This window comes from Narcine bancroftii, chromosome 9 (genome assembly GCF_036971445.1).
Source record: "Narcine bancroftii isolate sNarBan1 chromosome 9, sNarBan1.hap1, whole genome shotgun sequence".
Lineage (NCBI taxonomy): Eukaryota > Metazoa > Chordata > Chondrichthyes > Torpediniformes > Narcinidae > Narcine > Narcine bancroftii.
In genome coordinates this window covers 51,111,878-51,130,665 of record NC_091477.1, presented here as the reverse complement: position 1 = coordinate 51,130,665, position 18,788 = coordinate 51,111,878, and the positions used below count along the sequence as shown (strand labels likewise).

The 18,788-nt window shown below is 42.9% G+C and overlaps 1 protein-coding gene across 3 annotated transcripts in view; it reads left to right on the top strand.

Annotated features, from left to right (window-relative positions):
• LOC138743634 (dihydropyrimidinase-related protein 3-like) overlaps positions 1 to 18,588 on the top strand; it is a 198,683-nt gene extending 180,095 nt beyond the window's left edge. For 2 of the 3 annotated variants that reach the window (XM_069899159.1, XM_069899161.1), the window contains exons 13-15: positions 12,799 to 12,958; positions 15,190 to 15,225; positions 18,319 to 18,588. In XM_069899159.1, the coding sequence (XP_069755260.1) occupies positions 12,799 to 12,958; positions 15,190 to 15,225; positions 18,319 to 18,407 (285 nt within the window). In that variant the 3' untranslated portion in view covers positions 18,408 to 18,588. The remainder of the gene's footprint in view (positions 1 to 12,798; positions 12,959 to 15,189; positions 15,226 to 18,318) is intronic. The other variant, XM_069899160.1, reaches the window with a different exon arrangement.
• Positions 18,589 to 18,788: the final 200 nt, after the last annotated feature.

The window sequence follows — 18,788 nt, the reverse complement described above, 5'->3', positions numbered from 1 at the left end:
TCTCCTCAAATGCCAACCGCTTCATCCCTGGAATCAACCCCATCTGCACCTCCTCCAAAGCTAGTATATCCTTCCTCAAGTAAGGAGACCAGAACTGCACATAGTATTCTAGATGTGGTCTCAATACCCTGTACAGTTGCAGCATAACCTCCCTGCTCTTAAATTCAATCCTTTTAGCAATGAAGGCCAACATTCCATTTGCCTTCTTGATGGCCTGCTGCACCTGCAAACCAACTGCTTGCAATTCATGCACAAGCACTCCTAAGTCATTCTAGACGTCAGCATGCTGCAATCACTAGCATTTAAGTAATATTCTGAACTTCCATTCTTCCTTCCAAAGTGGATAGCCTCACATTTGCCATTGTACACCATTTGCCAGACTCTTGCCCACTCACTTATCTTTCAGCAGATGCTCCGTATCCTCTGCACAATTTGCTTTTCCACTTAATTTAGTGTCATCAGCAAACTCAGATACATTACACTCTGCCTCTCTTCCAGATCATTTACTTTTATATACATGCTCACCATCAATTGCCAACCAGAAAACTACCCTCATACCCCAACTCTCTGCTTTCTATTGGTTAACCAATCCTCTGTCCATGCTAATACACTGCCTTCAACTCCATGCATCCTTATCTTATCAGGATGGGTTTTGAAGGACCAAGCCTCCTCTTTTGTGAGGCATCTTATTAAATGCATTCTGAAAATCCAGATTAGCAGCACCCATCAGTTGCCTTCTATCTACCACGCTCATTATAAATAAATAACTCCAGTAAATTTGTCAAACAGGACCTGCATTTGCCCGATGGATTCATTTTGCTCCAGATGCTTTGCTGTTTCATCTTTAATGATAGCTTTGAGAATTTTGAACAAACTGGCCCAAAGTTGCCTGCCTTTTGCCCATATCCTTTTGTTGAATAGTGGCATTACGTTCACCGTCTTCCAATCCACTTGGACCTGTCCAGAAAATTTTGGTAAAATTATTATGTAAGTCTTGACTTTAGCTTCTATCATTTGTTTCAGTACCCTGGGATGCATTCCATCAGGTCCAGAGGATTTATCTATCTTTAGACACTCACACCTTTTGAGTATGACCTCTTTAGCAATAGCTGTTACATCCAGGTCTTCATCTCCCATCACATCTAAAGCATCTGTCCTTGGCACGTTCGACGTGTCCTCCACTGTGAATACTGGCACAGTGTAGTTAATCTAAACCTCAGCCATTTCCTCATGAAACATCATCATTTCCCCATTCTCATCTTCCAAGGGACCAATCTTCACTTTTGCCACCCTTTTGCGCTTTATAGAATTATTAAAACTTTTCTGTCTGCTTTTATATTTTGTGTTCATCTTTTCTCATAGTTTACCTTCCCTCTCTTTATTGCTTGGCTTGCTTTGTGGTTCTTTGCTGCTTCTTAAAGGTTTTCCACTGCTCATGGTGGCTTTAAACGCATGAGCTTTTAGTTTGATGCCTTCCTTGATCTCCTTAATTGTCCAAGACTGGCTGCCCCACCCTTACTATCCTTGCTTTTAACTAAAAAAAAACTCTAACATCCTTCACTGTTGTTCAACTGTCCTTCCATATAGCCTACGTTCCCAGTCTACCCTGACCAACTCATCCCTCACCCTTGTAGTTTCCTTTGTTTAGGCATAAGGCACTTGTTTTAGACTGAACTATTTTATGATAAACTTTATCATATTGTGATCACTCTTTCCAAGAGGATCCCTAATTGAAAAATCACTAATTTTACTTGTCTCATTACATAGGACCAGATCCAAGATAGCATATTCCCTTGTAGGTTCAGTAACATGCTGTTCAAGAAAGCCATCAGATAGGCATTCTATGAGTCCTCCTCAAGATTACCTTGACCAACCTGATTCACCTAGTCCATGTTCATTTTAAAATCTCCCACAATAACTGCTGTTCCATCTTTACATGGCTCCAATATTTCTTGGTTTATCACCTGGACCACTGTGATGTTATTGGGTGGCCTTTCAACAACTCCCATCAGTGATTTTTTTTTCCCTTTACTGTTCCTAAATGGTCTCAACATTTTATTCCTTGGATCTTAAATCATCTCTCACTATTGCCCTGATTTCATCCTTTACAAAGAGCGCTACCCCTCCTTTCTACCCCCCCCCCCCCCCCACTTCTTGACCTTCTGTATTACAGGTTGAGTACCCCTTATCCAAATACCCGAAATGATCCAAAATCCAAAACTTTTCTCGTCTGTGGTCCCATAAAATAATATGTAATAGAGTTCAGAAATCCCGATCGGAGAACGGGACCTTGTGGACGTAAGTAGTGCATTATAGAGTGTCGATGCATATGTAAATATTTGAATAGTAATGTGAATGAGGTCATTTTTAAATGGTGCTCAAAAATCCAAAACACTTCTGGTCCCATGCATTTTAGATAAGGGGTACTCAATCTGTGCTTGATATCTTTGGATAGTTAATTCCCAGTCCTCTCCACTCTAAAACCATGTTTATGTAATGACCATTAAATCATACTGATTTATGCTGCAAGTTCACTGACCTTGTTTCAAATACAACCAGCATTCAGATAAAGTGCCATATTCCCATTGTGCTTTAAAAATCCAGTAATCTTTGCTTCTTTTGCACTTGACCATTATCCCCTCCACTCTTAGTTTTCTCTTTAACTTTTGCTTTTACTTCATCCATTCTCTCCAATCCATTGAACCCACCCTCCCTCATATTTAGATTAAAGCTCTGTCCCCAGTCCGAGTTATGGAATTCACCAAGGCCCGTCCCATCATGATTGAGATAGAGTTATGGAATTCACCAAGGCCCGTCCCATCATGATTGAGATAGAGTTTATCCCTTTTGAACTGTTGCTTCCTTCCCCAATACTGGTGTCAATTTCCCATGAAATGGAACTTACTTTTCCCACACCAATCCTTGAGACATGCATTTAACTCTGTAATCTTCTGGACCCTGTGTCAAATTTCACGTGCCTCAGGTAGTAATCCAGCGATTACCACCTTATTCTGCTTTTTTAATTTGGTCCCTGATTCCTCAAATTTGTCAAGTAGAACTTCATGATTTTACCTATGTTGCTGGTACCCACATGGACCATGCCAACTGGATTTTTCCGCTCCCACTGCAAACTCTTCTGCAGGTCAAGATAAGACGTCTCGAGCCCAGTCACCAGAGGTTGAGGCTAGCGTAGATCAGTTGTGATCATTTTGGACAGTGGGTAAAGCTCAGAGGCCCACTCCTGTCCTGATTGTCTCTTGTTCCTAGATGCATGTGTATGTTATAGAACAGTAAATTACAGGAACAGGCTCTTCAACCCATGCCCCTGTGCCAACCGTGATGTTCAAATCAAGCTAATATTCTGCTGCTTGCTCCCTCTATTCCTTTTATATTTCATGTGGTAGTTTAACTTTATTATCATCTGACTCTACTTACACAGTCACACATGCACGCATGCACGAACACATACTATATAAATATTTTGGAATGATTTGCTTGATTCCTAGATGCAATCTCACAGCCTGTGAGAAGGGGCTATTTCCCAGCCTAGCAGTTCTGATCGTGATGCTCCAATACCTGCTTGTTGATGGTAGTGGATGGAAAGATATTGTATAATTATTTCAGCCCTATTTAAGCTATGCTCCTGGTGAATGTCATCAATAGGAGACCCCAGTGATCTTTTCAGCCATTTTGATGATCCTTTTCTGATGCTTTGCAGCTACCATTACCATCCAATGATGCAGCCAGACAGGACACACTCATTTGTACTCCTGTAAAATGATACCAAAACGGGGGCTGGTAACCTTATCCTCCTCAACCTCCTTAGGAAGTGTAGGTGCTGCTGTGCCTTTGCGACCAATGAGGAGGTGGTGTGGGTTGATGAAAGGTCATCCTTTATATGTACACCAAGGAACATTGTGTTTTTCCACTCTCTCCATGACTCTTAGATAGAGTTGTGGAGAGAGTCGACCATTATTTCTGCTTCCACCACTATTCCTGGCAGCTTGATCCAGGCACCCACCACTCTCTGTCTAAAAATATTTGTCCTGCATGGGTCTGAGTTACAGGGAAAGGTTGTGCAGACTGGGGCTTTTTTCTCTGGAGCGTAGAAGATTGAGAGGGGACTTGATAGAGATGTTTAAGATTTTAAAAGGGACAGACAGAGTAAATGTGGATAGGCTTTTTCAATTAAGAAAGGGGGAGATTCAAACTAGAGGACATGGTTTAAGATTGAAGGGGGAAAATTATAAGGGGAACATGAGGGGAAATTTCTTTACGCAGAGGGTGGTGGGGATGTGGCATGAGCTTCCGGCAGACGTGGTCGAGGCGGGATCATTGGTTACATTTAAGGAAAGACTGGATCGTTACATGGATAGGAGGGGACTAGAGAGGTATGGACCGGGTGCTGGTCAGTGGGACTAGGAGAGTGGGGATTTGCTACGGCATGGACTAGTAGGGCCGAACTGGCCCGTTCTGTGCTGTAAGTGGTTATATGTCTCCCTTAAACTTCCTCCCTCTCACCTTAAACACACGGCCTCCATTGTAAAATAGGGATGGATAGTAGAAAATGTTTTTTCACCGCATGTGTATTTTGTAAAGATGTGTATCCGATGTTGAGGACCATCTTAGCACACACGTGGCAACAAATTGAATGGTAGGGATGGGTCGTGTCTTCTGAATTTTAGGAAACTGATGTGTTCAACTTGACACATGGATCTTGGGATAGGATTGTGAACTTCAACACAGGCACAGAAGTGATGATGAGTTCCCATGTAGAGGTCCAATTTTGGTGTAGAATACTGTTGTAATTATCCTAATAATTTGTATGCACTCATCCCAAAAACTAAAGTTAGATTGTTAACTGGGCAGAATCTTAAAAATGGAACCTTACAGCACAGAACAGGTCTTTCAGCCCATGATGTTGCACTGATCTTTGTAAACCTACTCCACAACAATCTGATCTTAATGCATTTGGGAAACTCGGGTTGAACGACTTGCATCAAAAGCATGCATCATTTCTCATTGCCTCCTGTTGAAATAGAACTTGCTCTTTACAATTTAACCCCATCCATCCTTGGGAAAACTATCAGACCTATGTCAAGAAATAATTTATTGTATCACAACTTGAACTCTAAACCAGGTTAAACTTCTTGAAGGACACATTCGTATGAGTAGAAAGGAAGAGTTCTGGTTAGAGGCATTATTGTTGAGATGGACCAGGATATTTCCGCACATGAATCACTGAAGGTTGACGTGCAGGTTGAGAGGTCAGATGTTATGGTGGCTTTCGTTGAAGAGGTGGAGAAATGCTGCTGACACTATGGATGCCTTAGATGGGCTGCGCCCAGAATATTGCGTATCTGGAGAAGGATATTATTGCTTCATTGGATGGCAGGTTTGTCACTCTGTGGGAAGATTAAGCAAACTGAGCCTCTGCTCTTTAAAATTTAAAACCGAGTTTCTCAACTTTTTCTTTCCACCCACATCACACTTTAAGTGATCCTTATGCCATCGGTGCTGTGTGATTAGTAAGGGATTGGTTAAGGTGGTCTGTGAGTGGGAAAGGAAGGTTAAGAACCACTGCTCTAGACCCAATTGTTACTGAAATATTTTGCTTGAGAAAATTTGTCATTGGCCCATTTCCTTTGGAGCTATGAAACCGTGCACATAACGAGTCCATTAAGCACGATTAAAACAGTAGTTTTCAAACTTTTTCTTTCCACCCACATGCCACCTTAGGCAAACCCTTACTAACCCTTGTGGCATGTGAGAGGAAAGGAAAAGGTTGAGAATCATTGATTTAAAAGAATGAGAGCTGATCTCATTGCAATAAACTAAGTCCTCACCAGTGTTCCCTCTAAGCTGTGCACGAAAGAAATCAAAATGTGCACATTTGAAGGCTTGCACACTCTGTTTTGTGCAAGAGGGGACATGCACGTGCAGCTGAGAGGGATTATTGGTCCTCACGAGCTTTGGTGGATGTACCGATGATGTTTCTCCTGGTTGGGAATGTTTGAAACCAATTGTTGCACTCACAAGAAAAATAAGAGGACTGGCCAGAAGATGGTAAATCGTTGGACTATTGGATCCTAAATCTGTGGATGCTCAGAAGCACAGTGTATTCAAAAACAGGAGTGATAGATTAATGGAGTTCCGGAAAAAAGACCAGCCACAGTCTGGTGAACTAAGAGGGCAACCAAGAGGGACTGAATTGACTTCTGCCTTCATTTATTACATTCCTGATGCATTCTTGCCTGCAAAACAAAAATAAATTGAAGCGGAGGAAGCAGCAAAACTGTCAAATTTACAGGCCAATACACAGACGTGCTGGAGAAACTCAGCAGGTCACACAGCGTCCTTGGGCAGTAAAGCGTAACCAACGTTGCGGGCCTGGGCCCTTCGTCCGGTATACATGAAGGCCTGCAACGTTGGTTACCCTTTACTGCCCAAGGATGCTGTGCGACCTGCTGAGTTTCTCTAGCACGTTTGTGTATTGCACTCGACACCAGCGCCTGCAGACGTTCTTGTTTTACTGAATTCTACAGCAAGTGAGAGGGAGAATGAAAGAGGGGGGGGGGGGAAATACACCATTCCTTTGGACCTGCATTTCCTTTTGCTTTTCAGAAAATTTGGGCAGGAAATATATTCCCTTAACTTCTCTCTTGGCTCATCTCTTCTTGCTTTTTATTGTTTACAGCTGAAAGAAGATATGACATCATTTCTATTTCTGTATAAAATGAGAGATAATATCTCCTGCATCCACTCTATTTTTCTTTCCCCAAGTTTCATTTCCATCATCACTTTTAAAGTCAAAATTTCCTCCTTGGTGCCAGACTGACCAAAGGAGTGGTGCCTTTGTCTGGTACAAAGCTGGATTTTGTCACTTTTATTACCTCTCGGTCTGCTGTGAATTGACCTCCTCAATTGACTCTCCCCAGGGCTGCCTCTAGCCTGCCTGCCTACACCACTGTAGTGGGTCCAGTGATTTATTCTTTGGGAAATTGCACCCCAAGCTACAAGAGCTGGCTTGTTCTCTGAAGCCATTTAAAACATTCAGCTGAAAGCCATGATGCAGCATTCTCACCGCACAGTCATTGCTGGAATCTGCCTCACAGGTGCACATTGGGCTGCAGATTCATCACACCGTGTCCTTTAGGTAGCCCTTCAGCAAAGTTCATCAGACGCTGATGAAGGGCTCAAACCCAAAACATCAGTTATGTATCTTTACCTTTGCTACATAGAGAACACTGTTTGATCTGCTGAGCTTTTCCAGCGCTGTGATTTTACTTCAACCACGGTGTCTACATAATTTTGTGATTTACTTTTGGCCAGCAGATTGATTTGCACACCAGGACATGGATCCATTAGGTTCATAATGTGTATTTGGACCCACCTTGTTAGAACTACAGCCATCCAGGACATAGTAGCCTATTTGATTGGCACCCCACTTAAACATTCCTTCACTCCATCATTGGTGCACAGTGTGTACCATCTCCAAAATGCCCAGCAGTTACACCCCTCGGTAAATTAGACAGCACCTCCCCACCATGAGACCTTCACCTCTGAAAATGGCAAGGCCTGCAAGCCACCACCTATGTGGCACCTAATAGCCTGCATATGCCTGAGACTGTCTGATCTTGGAAGCTAAGCAGACTGGTCCAGGACTGGTCAGTACTTGGAGGGGAGTTTGCCTAGGAACACCAGGTGCTGTAGGTTTCTGTGAGGGGTGCTAGACAAAGTGATGACTCTCTGTCTGCCTTACGGTCGACAAAAGTTAAAGAATTTCATGTATGTTAAGTTCTAAATGTAGTATTACATGACAGTAATAGAACCTTTACCTTTAAATCATGCGTCATTCTTAAAGCTCTCCTTAGGAGTTTCAAAAGAATTGTGAATAGTGATTCAAAGTGTTGCAGGTTATTATTGGCTTTCCAATGGCTACCATGTTCAACATCACTTCTTCCATTGAGTCTGAAGATTACACAGTAAGTGCCATTGCAGAGCTTCTGGCAAAGTGCTAAGAGAATGCATGTTCATGTTCTTTGGTAGTGGATGGTGAACAGAAGATGGGGCTCAATTCCACAGGACCCAAAATAACAAGAATTCTGAAGTAAAATGATTGTGCTTAGATTGGCTGGCACAGAGATAACATTTTAAAGACCATGACATTGGTTAAAAAAAACATCTTATGCCATCTGGCACTTGTAGGGAAAAATATAAAAACAAATTCTTTCCACCTGCTTTTCTTTGTTCTCTGCCTCTCTCTTCCTTTTTCCTTTTTCTCCCTTCCCCTCTCTCTCACTCTCTCTCTCTCTCTCTCTCTCTCTCTCTCTCTCTCTCTCTCTCTCTCTCTCTCTCTCTCGTGTGATGCTTCTTGTAATAAGGAAACTTGGGTTCTTTTAAAACTACTTATTAGCTAAAGCAGAACTCACTCAGGACCATGTGGAGGAATCCATCTTGAATCCAACCCAACCTGCAACAAACCATTCTCTGACTCCCTCTAGTGGTTGGGAGGATCTCCATCTCTGCAGTCTATGATTCCCATTAGTGATTGGGAGGATCTCTAGTACTTTATCATTCCATCTCTCTCTCTTCCTTCCTCCCTCACTCACTCTCCCCTTCCTCTCTCTCTTTCCCTCTCCTCTTCCTCTCTCTCTCCTTGTTCCCAATGTGCTGTCAGCTACTCCTCCACTTCAGCTTGCCATCTTTTATTTCCCTTTCTTGCTCCTTTCCTCATTTACTGACCTTCCTGCACCTCATAGATACCCACCCCTTATATTTGTTTCCTGGTCTTGATCACTGTGCCTCTCATTTCTCAAGTAACTAAAGGTTTTTCAAAGCTTCCTTTTATTGCCACATAATAATGCATTAAAAAATACATGATACACTTCATCTTTTGTCTGCCATAAGGCAAACAAGAATCTGCTTCCACGATGCCCAGCACCTCTAACAATAGTAGAAGGAGTCCGTTTGGGGCTACTGCATATGCCTGAGTCTCTAACACTCCTGCAGCCACATAGCCTCTAGCCCATAAGCAAGAGAGTAAGAAGTAGCAAACCCAAGTTTAAGTTTCTTTGTCACGTTATATACCTGATTTAGTGAGAAAGGTTCTTCCCAGTCGCAGCAAGTGTAATTCCCAAATTACACTCCCCTGCCACACCTCTTCAACCAGTTCGGGAAGCCCATCTCTTCAACTGCTGAAGTTTGGCTTCAGTTTAATATTAAGATTCAATGATAGGGCAGACCTGGTGCATAACTCAAATAACATACATGCATTGCTTTAATCTCAAAAGACTGTCCCTGAAATGTTTTGAAGTATTTCTAGTTCATTGAATCAATTTGGCCAATCAGCAGATGGGAGTTATTGGTGTGAGAGAGACAAGAAAGTTTCTCTCATCTTTATTTAGCAGCCACTGCTAGAAGAGGTAAATGAATGAGACCGGGAGTTACATCTGCCCTTTTTAGGGATGAATTGTCTGGAGGAATAAAACAAACAGCCTGTTTAAATCATAGCTTCAGAAGAGCAGGGATGGAAGAACAGCCAATTTCTGGAATCGGGTTGGCAAATCAGCTGGGTTAGTGGTTTGGAAGTATCTGTATTCAGGGCATTGCTTTGGTCGTATTGAAGAGCGGATGTGTGGGCGTGTCTGTGAAGAAGGTGAAGATCCGGTCTGTCTGTGAGCACTGCTATCAGCATCTGTCTCTCAGCAGACAACACAAGGAAGCCTTGCTTGACTGATCCTTCCCCGTCTGCCTTTCAGTCCTGAAAGCTGGCAACGTTTAGCTGCCAGGATTGTTCTTTGAGCTTAATTTCCCTGCTCTTTAAGGTGTGATAGTGCTTTGCTGTAGTGCTTGGATCTTCACTCAAGATAAAATAAAGCCTTTTCATCGTATCTATTTAGTGAAGATTGAAGGTGGCAGGTTGTTGATCCCGCTGTTAGCTCAGTACGAATTCAGCTGTAATTATCACTAATCCCATTGGAATTATTTTTTCTGTGGAACATCTGGCTTCAGTTTGCCAAGCACCATGCGGCAAGATAGTTCAATTAACCCAGCTTTGGAATAATATTTATGTTTGCTCTTGCCAGGCATCAAACGAATTACCTCTTATAGATGTTGAGCACATCTTCAGCAGTTTTTCATTGGGCATTCTACCCTCTTGCTAGAAGTGAAGAGGTTTACATTGCTGATCACCTGTCAAATCTCTGAGCTTGACCATTAAACCCAGTTAGTTCCAAACCTGCCTCCTTGAGATGGAGGGAGGAGGGGAAGGTTGGCAGTGTTTCAGTGGCTAAAGCAGTAGCTTCTCCACAAGGATGGCATTTCATTGGGTCTGTGTACAGGGGTATATAAAATATATTCATAAGAGAATAGGAACTGAGGCCTTTTGATCCCCTCGAATCTGTTCCACCACACATTATGATGAAGGTTCATCTTCTACCTTCACACGATTTCCCTGCCCTTTCCTCCTAGACCTCAGTTTCTCAAAATCAATTGATCACTGTTTGGAATGGAATCAGTGACAAGAGTCTTCCCAGCCTTCTTGGATGGAGAATTCCACTCATTCTCTGTCCAAAGAGAGAAAGTCATTTTCTCCTAATTTCCACCCCCCGTTATTTTGAAACAGTGACAGTTCAGCTAAGGGAAGCATCTCTCTCCATCTTGCCAGTCGAACCCTAGAAGAATTGAGAACCTTTCAAAAAGCTTATCTTCCATTCATCCAAGCTGCAAAAAATTGATGGCTAGCCTACTGATGCAGTCTAGTGAATCTTCACTGCACTTGCTCTCTGGTAAATACATCTTGTGTTGGACTCATCGAGGGTCTGTATTGTTCTGGTAAGATTTTATTCTTGTACTCCTGTAATGTACCATTTGCACTTGTAACTGCTTAACCTAAATTTACACCCAATTAAACTACATCCCTGGTACGTTTTGAACAGTGGGAGGAAACCGGAGCCCCCGTGGAAAATTCACGCAAACCCCAGTCCCGATCGTCAGCGGTGTGAGGGTGCTGCACTAACCGCTATGGCAAATGCGCCGCCCCTGTGTTGCACTGCATCTTTGTTGCTCACTTTCTCAGCTTGACCGTGCCCCTCTGTGTCCTAATCACTACTCAAATTCACACTTGTTTCCCAAATCTGAATTTAAATTCCACAGTGGCAGAGGTGGGGTATGAACTTGTGCTTCTGCATTCGTCAATGTGCCACAACCACATCTTTTTTTTTAAGATAGTGAAATAAATAGATGAGAAAAGAAGAGGTCATTATGATGTTAAGATCATAAATCACAGTGATTCTTGTCTCTGAATTTCGAGGGTTGTACATGGGAAATAAATCTCGATTTTAAGGGGCCTGACACAAAACATTGTCTGTGGACGCTGCCGAAAATGAACTGGCGGTGCTGCTGCTGGTGCAGACCTGGGAGAGCAGGGAGCAGAGACTCAGCACTGCTATGCAGGGTCCTATTGCCTGGTACTGATGCCAACAGCTCTATATGGGCTTTAAACAGCCTGTTAAAGGAAACAAAAGTATTTTTTGTTTAAATCCCACAATCACAGTGGTCTGTGCACAAGGTGGCCGTCCTGTGCTGAGCAGCGTGCCACAAGGAGATGCAGACTCAGCGCACCAGAAATGGGAGTACAGCCCCCTTGTGAGGGAGGAGCATAGGAGAATACCCTACAGGATGGTGACCACAGCAGTGGACCAGCGAGGGGCTCAGTGGCTGAATGGCCCACGCATGCTGTGGGCTGCTGGAAGCTGGCTCATAGGAGCCTAGTATCAGAGCTAGGATTCAAGAGGGTGCTGAGGGCAAGGAGGACCTGAAGGCTTCCTGACTGTATCAAAGGTTTTGATCTAGAGGTTAACATACCGACTGTTTGATCTGAAGTCTGTGTGACTGCAGGAGGGCTGGAGGTGAATCCACAGATGCTCAGTGTCTCTGAAGGGACTTTTTTTTCCTTTTCCTCCTCCTTCTATTCTTTGGGGTGCTGGGTAATGCTCATGGCAACTCTTTGTTTGCCTCATGGCAGCCAAAAGTTGACAAATCTCATGTATCTTCAATTTTTAATGTATTATTATGTGACAGTAAAAGGAACCTTTAAATCTCTGACCTGTTGAGTTCTTCCAGCAGCTCACTGTTTGCTCAAGTTTCCAGCATCTGCAATCTTTGGTTTTTTTTGTTCATTGGAAGAGTTTGGATTGACATTTTTAGATGTACGTGGATGAAAATCTTGCACTCTCATGCTGCCGTTTCTGTTTTTACTGTTGGCCACAAGTGGCCTTGTGGCTTCAGGGGTTGTCATGGATGTATCTTTCTCTGATGTTAACTCATCTTGCGTGGCAGCTGTGTTGCATGATCAGAGTGAAATTCTCTGGCCATGCCCCACCTGAAGTCAGATTGAAAGATGAGCACCTGTTGGCATAGACACCATGACCGTGCACCGAGCAGAGCTCCACTTTGGGATACTCACAGGGAGAGGATGTTAGTTATTTCCCGTCGTGAACTCTGCAGAGATGCAAATGTGCCAATGTTTTATGGCTTATGAATGAAGTTGTTAATGTTTCTTGGACTAAATTCTGTTCATTGATAAGCTGCCTATCCAGACTTTTGGTGGAAAGATTGAAGGTTGGCAGAGGTGTGATGCAATGCTGGGGAAGCAGTTAAAGAAGTGGGCTCTAATATCTTTAAAGAGAAGAAATCCCGACGGTGCTGACATTAATTTGGCAAGGCTGATATGATCTAGCTGTTGAAACTGTGCAGCAAAAACCTTCATCTAATACATTCTTTTATCTTTTCAAGTTGGCACAGGTGCGTGGTGTACCCAGAGGAATGTACGATGGTCCCGTGTACGACCTAGGCACCCCAAAAGCAGGCACCCCTTCAGCATCAGCCAAGACATCCCCTTCAAAACAGCCCCAACCAGTTCGAAATCTACACCAATCTGGCTTCAGCCTTTCAGGTAAGAACACTGCATTGAAGCAAACATTTCCAACTCTTGACATTCCATCTGAGATTCTTCTATCAATCTGCACCACTGCTGAAAGTTAACAATAAGCAAGGCAGTTTTCCTGTCATTTTAGAACACTTAACAGTTTTGTGATGTATTGATGCTTTTGCGATTGCCTTTCTAAATCACCAGGCGTGAAGGCTTTAATTCTGGGCACCACATTTTGAAACTGATGTCCAGTCTTTGTGGAAGTTTCAGAGGAGAATGGTACTAAGGGTAAGATTTAGTTACATCGAGAGACTGGGGAAGCTGGGATTATTATGAAACAAGGATACAATGAGTTTTGCTATAAAGTTACATAAGTACAATTCTGGCTAATTAGAAGAACTTTGAGTAAATCAGTAAAAAGGGCAGAGGAGAAGTAAAGAAATGTATATATTTTTTGACCGTAATGGAAAATGAGGTTTTCTTATATTACCCAGATGAAGTTCTAAACCTTCCATCTTGACAAGAAAGTGATTCCTTTATGAATAGATCTCAAAATAATCAGTAGAACCTGGGCTTTTTAGAGAGGCAGGTAAATGGGTATCAACTCAAAGAGGGAAGCCACCTGATTGCTAAAATACTAATATGGCCCTCGATCGCAGGGAGGGCGTGAAGGAATTTTGAGAGGAGCATGGATAGGAAAGGGAAAGAGAAGGTCCTCAAAGATCAGGCATCCTGGAATCGACTTTAGACAGTCACTGCTCGCTTTGTGTCATTGTCCATGGTATGTGAAGGAGAACTTGTTTCGAAGGACGAGTCACTTCGAGCTGTGGTGAGTGTTCTTTTTTTTCTTACAGAAATGAATTTTAGATGTTATGATCTGCAGTGAACTTTTGCTTTTATTTTGTTCTTTCCCCCCACCCCCTTTTCTAATTTTATTGCTTTCACTCTCCTCATTTAAAATTGACTTACTTGGGTAACTGATCTTTCTGTGCCAGTCTAATTCTGCCTTGCAGGAAGACCCCTCATTTGTATTTGCTGTAGGATAATAATCCTACATTATTTCCTGCTGTTTTTTTTTAAATTATCTTGCCCCTTCCGCTTCCCCCAGTGATGCCTAGTGGTTGGCCCAGCTGAGAGCAGCTAATCTTAGATGTTCTGACACGATGCAAGTCAGTGGGCAGTTGTACCAGAAGGAAATGATTCAGGATTTGATTTCTCGTTTGTCAGTGGCCTTCATTTCCAGCTTGAATTAATGTTTTACTTTAGTATTTAATCTAACAGTAGTAATTGAACCAAGAGAGGCACTTGAGTTTTTGAGTTTGGAAAATCTATCTTCTCAATATACCTCTGTGTAACATTGGTCATGCGATGTCATTCTGCTGTTGTCATCCACTCTGAATCATAATCCATCTAACAAAGGGTTTTTATTGATTGTACTTTGAAATTTGTTTCAGTTTGTTACAACAGACCCAACCACATATTAATTTCCATGTTTTTCAGTTATATTAGCTGGAATAGATTTTGAGCAAGGCTAAGCAGTGGAAATAGAAATGGTGGGCTAGTGGGAGGGGGGAGAAATGGTGGGCAACAAAATCCCCGACACATCCCTGTCGTCATTATGGCCTCAGAGTCAGAAGAGTAGAGCCCTCGTGTCTGCGGGTCAGGGTTCGGTGACCTTCCTGGAGGTCAGGTTGATAAAAGAGGCCCCATTGTCATGTGAGAGCAGGGTTGTTTCTCGGGTCATTGTCACTACCCATTGAGCCCCACCCCATCCTCCCGAATAGACCCAGCTGGTTCATCACCGTGGAGGTTCACTGCAGTGCTGTGACGCTCCACTGAGTAATCCCAATGGACCTGATTTTCCCATTGCTAGTCAGATCTTGCCAAAGATTAAGTTACTCCTCAAGCTACTGGGTATCTGCTGTGCTATTGTTGGAAGCAAGGGTAAAATCTACTATGCCCTGGTGTTAACTGTTTGGTACCTTGGAACAGGTTTACACATTAAAGCATTTCTTTTGATGTAAATAGCTGTTTTCATTTAATTTCATTTTAGTTAAAATGAAAAGATTTTTTTTCTGCCTTAAAATATTCCTGTTCACCAAACTTTGACTTGTAAAGCCATAATTTTATGAATGAGGGTAAATCTAGCACCACATATATGATCATTTGAAGCCATATTTAGTGTATAGAGTTGAGTCCTTCAGAAAATTGGCCTCTTTCCCTTGTCAATTAAACATTTCCATTCATTTCAATAGGAAGAACTTCTGATGGTTTAACAAAATCTAATGCAGGTATGGAACAACTAAGTTTAAAAGTAAAAAAAAATGTATGGTCCTGAAGCCTAAGGCAGTCTTATTTTCATGTGTGAAACATCTCAAATTTCACTGATTGGATTTAATCTACTGAAATAGATTACACACAAGCCAAGCACCGTCACCATCCAGTCCCAATATTTACCTGCATGAGTAGGGACTTGTGCAAAGCACAAATGGCATGAGAATGAAACTGGGAGGTTTGTGGTTGAGCTACAGGTTTTTTTTTAACCCCTCAGAGTTGTGAACCTTTGTATTTCTCTACCTTAGATGTTGTTAAGTATATTTAAGGGGAGCTGAAGAGTATGGGATTCAGGCAGGAAAGTGGAATTGAGGTCAGAAGCAGACTGATCCTGGCCTTATCGAATGGTGGAATGGGTAAAATGCCCAAGCCCAGCTGGAGTTTTTGATCTTCTTATCTTAAAGAATAAGAATTGATTGGGATCACTAAGGAACAACAAACTGCAAACTCGTATACTGTTGGCTGAGTACAAGTTGTTTTTAGAATTGTCTGCGACTGTTTTCCCTGGAGTCCTGGAGGCTGAGAAGTGATCTGATAATAGTTTATAAAATCGTGCGTGGTACATCTAAGATAAAGAGCTAGCCTTTTTTGTTCCTCAGGGGAGAGGATTCTAAAACTAGAGGGCATGGGTTGAAGGTGAGATGGGGAAAGATTTAAAAGAAACCATAGAGACACCTCTTTCACATAGAGGGTAGTAGATATATGGAACAAGAGGAAGAGGTTAAAGAGTACAATTGTGACATTTTAATTAAAAAAAAAACATTTGGGCAGGGGCAAGGTAAAAAGATACAAGAACCAAATCCAGGTAGTTTGGACTTGCTCAGATAGGCATCTTGGTGTGCATTGGACCAAAGGGCCTGTTTTCTTGCTGCTTACCTCTATACCCTCATAAAGGTGAGGAAGGCGCAGTCATAGAACATAGCTATCTACAGCACAGAACAGGCCATTCAGCCCACAGTGTTGTGCTGACCTAACAACCTCCTCTAAAAACTGACTGGAATTTCCCTACTGCCTAATCCTCCATTGTTCTCAGCTCCTCGTAATTATCCAATAAGATCCTGTTGCCCCCGGCTCAACCACTGTTGCCGGCAGTGCATTCCATGCAAATCCACCACTCTGTGTGGGGGAGAAACTTGCTGCTTGCATCCCCCTGTACTTCCAAGCTCCTTAAATCCATACCCTCCTCATTTCAGCCCTGGAAGAATAAAAAGCCTTGAGCCATCCACGTGATCAATCTTACACACCTGTATCAGGTCACCCCTCATCCTCTAGGAGAGAAAAAAAAACAGTTCACTCAACCTATCCTCACAAAGCATATGCTCTCCAATCAAGGCAGCATCCTTGTAAATCATCTCTGCATCCTCTCTATACCATCCACATCCTTCCTGAAGTGAGGTGACCAAAACTGAACACAAAATTCCAGTAGAATCTAAATAAGGTCTTATATAGCTGCAACATTATCTCACAGCTCTTGAACTCTTCCATAACTCTAGAGTATCCACACCACTACCCACTTTGGTGTTATCCACCCTTCTAATATCCGGGTTATTTGTAAGAATCACAGAGAAGAGGGGATCCCAGAACAAATCCCTGCAGAACACCCCTGGGTCACCGGTCCCTGAGCAGAACACACACCATCTACAACCGTTCTCAGTTTTCTCTGAGTGAACTGATTCTGTATCCACAAAGCAAAGCCTCCTTGGATTTTTGAATTAGCTTCGCATGGGATGAAGGGTGGAAGAAAGCTTGTGCTGGGCTAAGTGGAGATAGATTTCAAAGGGGATAGTGATTAAAGAAGGGAAAACAGCCCTTCAGGCTCAATCCCAGCTCTTGATGTGCCCTCCTAGTTGACGCTGGGAACTAAATGTTGTGGGTGCTGCAGAGTACAACAGATCACACAGGGAAGGCTTGCTCCAATCCCAGACCCTATAACTCTGGATCAACACAAACCAAGGGTATATGTTGGTAGGGGCAGGGGAAGAATGGCTGGTAAGTAGAGCTGCTACTGCCTCAAAGCTCCAGCGACCTGGGTCTGATGCTTACCTTGGGTGAGATCAGTGTGTGGAGTTTGCATGCCCTCCGTGGGATAATTGGGTACTTTGATTTCTTCTTGCATCTGAAAGACCTGCAGTTAGTAAGTTAGTTGCCGACCTAGTGTGGGTGAGTGGGAGCGTGAGAACTGATTTCAGGAAAAAATTAGTGAGGGAATGGAATTGCAGAGAGTCGATAGACCAAAAGGCCGGCTTCTGCGTCAAATTTGAAGATTGCTTGCAAGTTCGCTCAACAGTCTACAGCAAAGATTTCAATAAGACTGAAAGAGTGCAGAGAAGATTTATACAGGTGTTACAAGGGGACTTGAGGAGCTGAGATACAGGGAAAGGTTAAACAGATTAGACCATTATTCCTTGGAGCATCAGAAAATGAGAGAAGATTTGATAGAAAATTATACCAAATTATGAGGGATATTAGATAGATTAAATGCAAGCAGCCTTTTTCCACTGAGGTTGGATAAGTCCAGAACTAGAGGATATAGATTAAAGTTGAGAGGTGAAATGTGGTTTTACAAAGAGGTGAGAATGTAGAACCAGCTGCCAGCCGAGCGATGAATGCAAGGTCAAGTTTGGTATAAGAGTGGGAGGGAATATGGAAGGCTATGGTCTGGGTGCAGATCAATGGGACTAGGCCGAATAATAGTTCAGCACAGACTTAAAGGGCCAAATAGCCCTTTTGTGCTGTAGCGTTCAATGATTCGATAAGGGTATATGGAAATAGGGACATGAGTTGTTGAGAGAGGCAGCACAGGCCCTTTGGTCCACCAAGACGATGCTAACCATCAAGCACCCATTGTTAGCGTAATCCTAACATTAGTGGTTTTAATTTGCCCACTGTCCCACCAGCTCATTAACCCGACTCCACCCTGTACGTTACTACTCATCCGTACACTTAGGGCAATTGCTACGTTGTAAGTTATAGCAGGTGCGGGCAAAGGGGAAAACCTGGGCTCCCACTGGCCTCATCACTTCATGCCTCTTCCTTCCTCCTGTCCGCAGGGGCTCAAGTGGACGACGGCCCTCGCCGCAGTGGTCACCGTATCGTCGCACCCCCCGGGGGCCGTTCAAACATCACCTCGCTCAGCTGAAGTCCACAGTCGAAAAAGGAGAGAGCGACAGACAGACAGACAGCAAGAGAGGAGAGAAAGGGGAATGGGAAGGTTGGGTGGGAGAAGAAAGAATTCGGATCATAATGACACATTGCAAAAAAAATCAAAATGCTAATTGTTTGTCCAACATAAAAAAAATAAATTGTTACTTTGAATTGAATATTGACAGTGCCTCAAACCTTATTGATGAGAAAGCTATTTTGCCATTGCTTTAATAATGCCTTACTGTTTTCATTTATTTAGCTCTAAGACCAAGTTGACCTGTGATAACAAGGATGCGAGGATCACAGTTACAGCTCAGTTGATTTTAACAGCAAAATCAGCCTTGCCACTGCTCCCTTCTCCAGCGCCTCCAGCAGC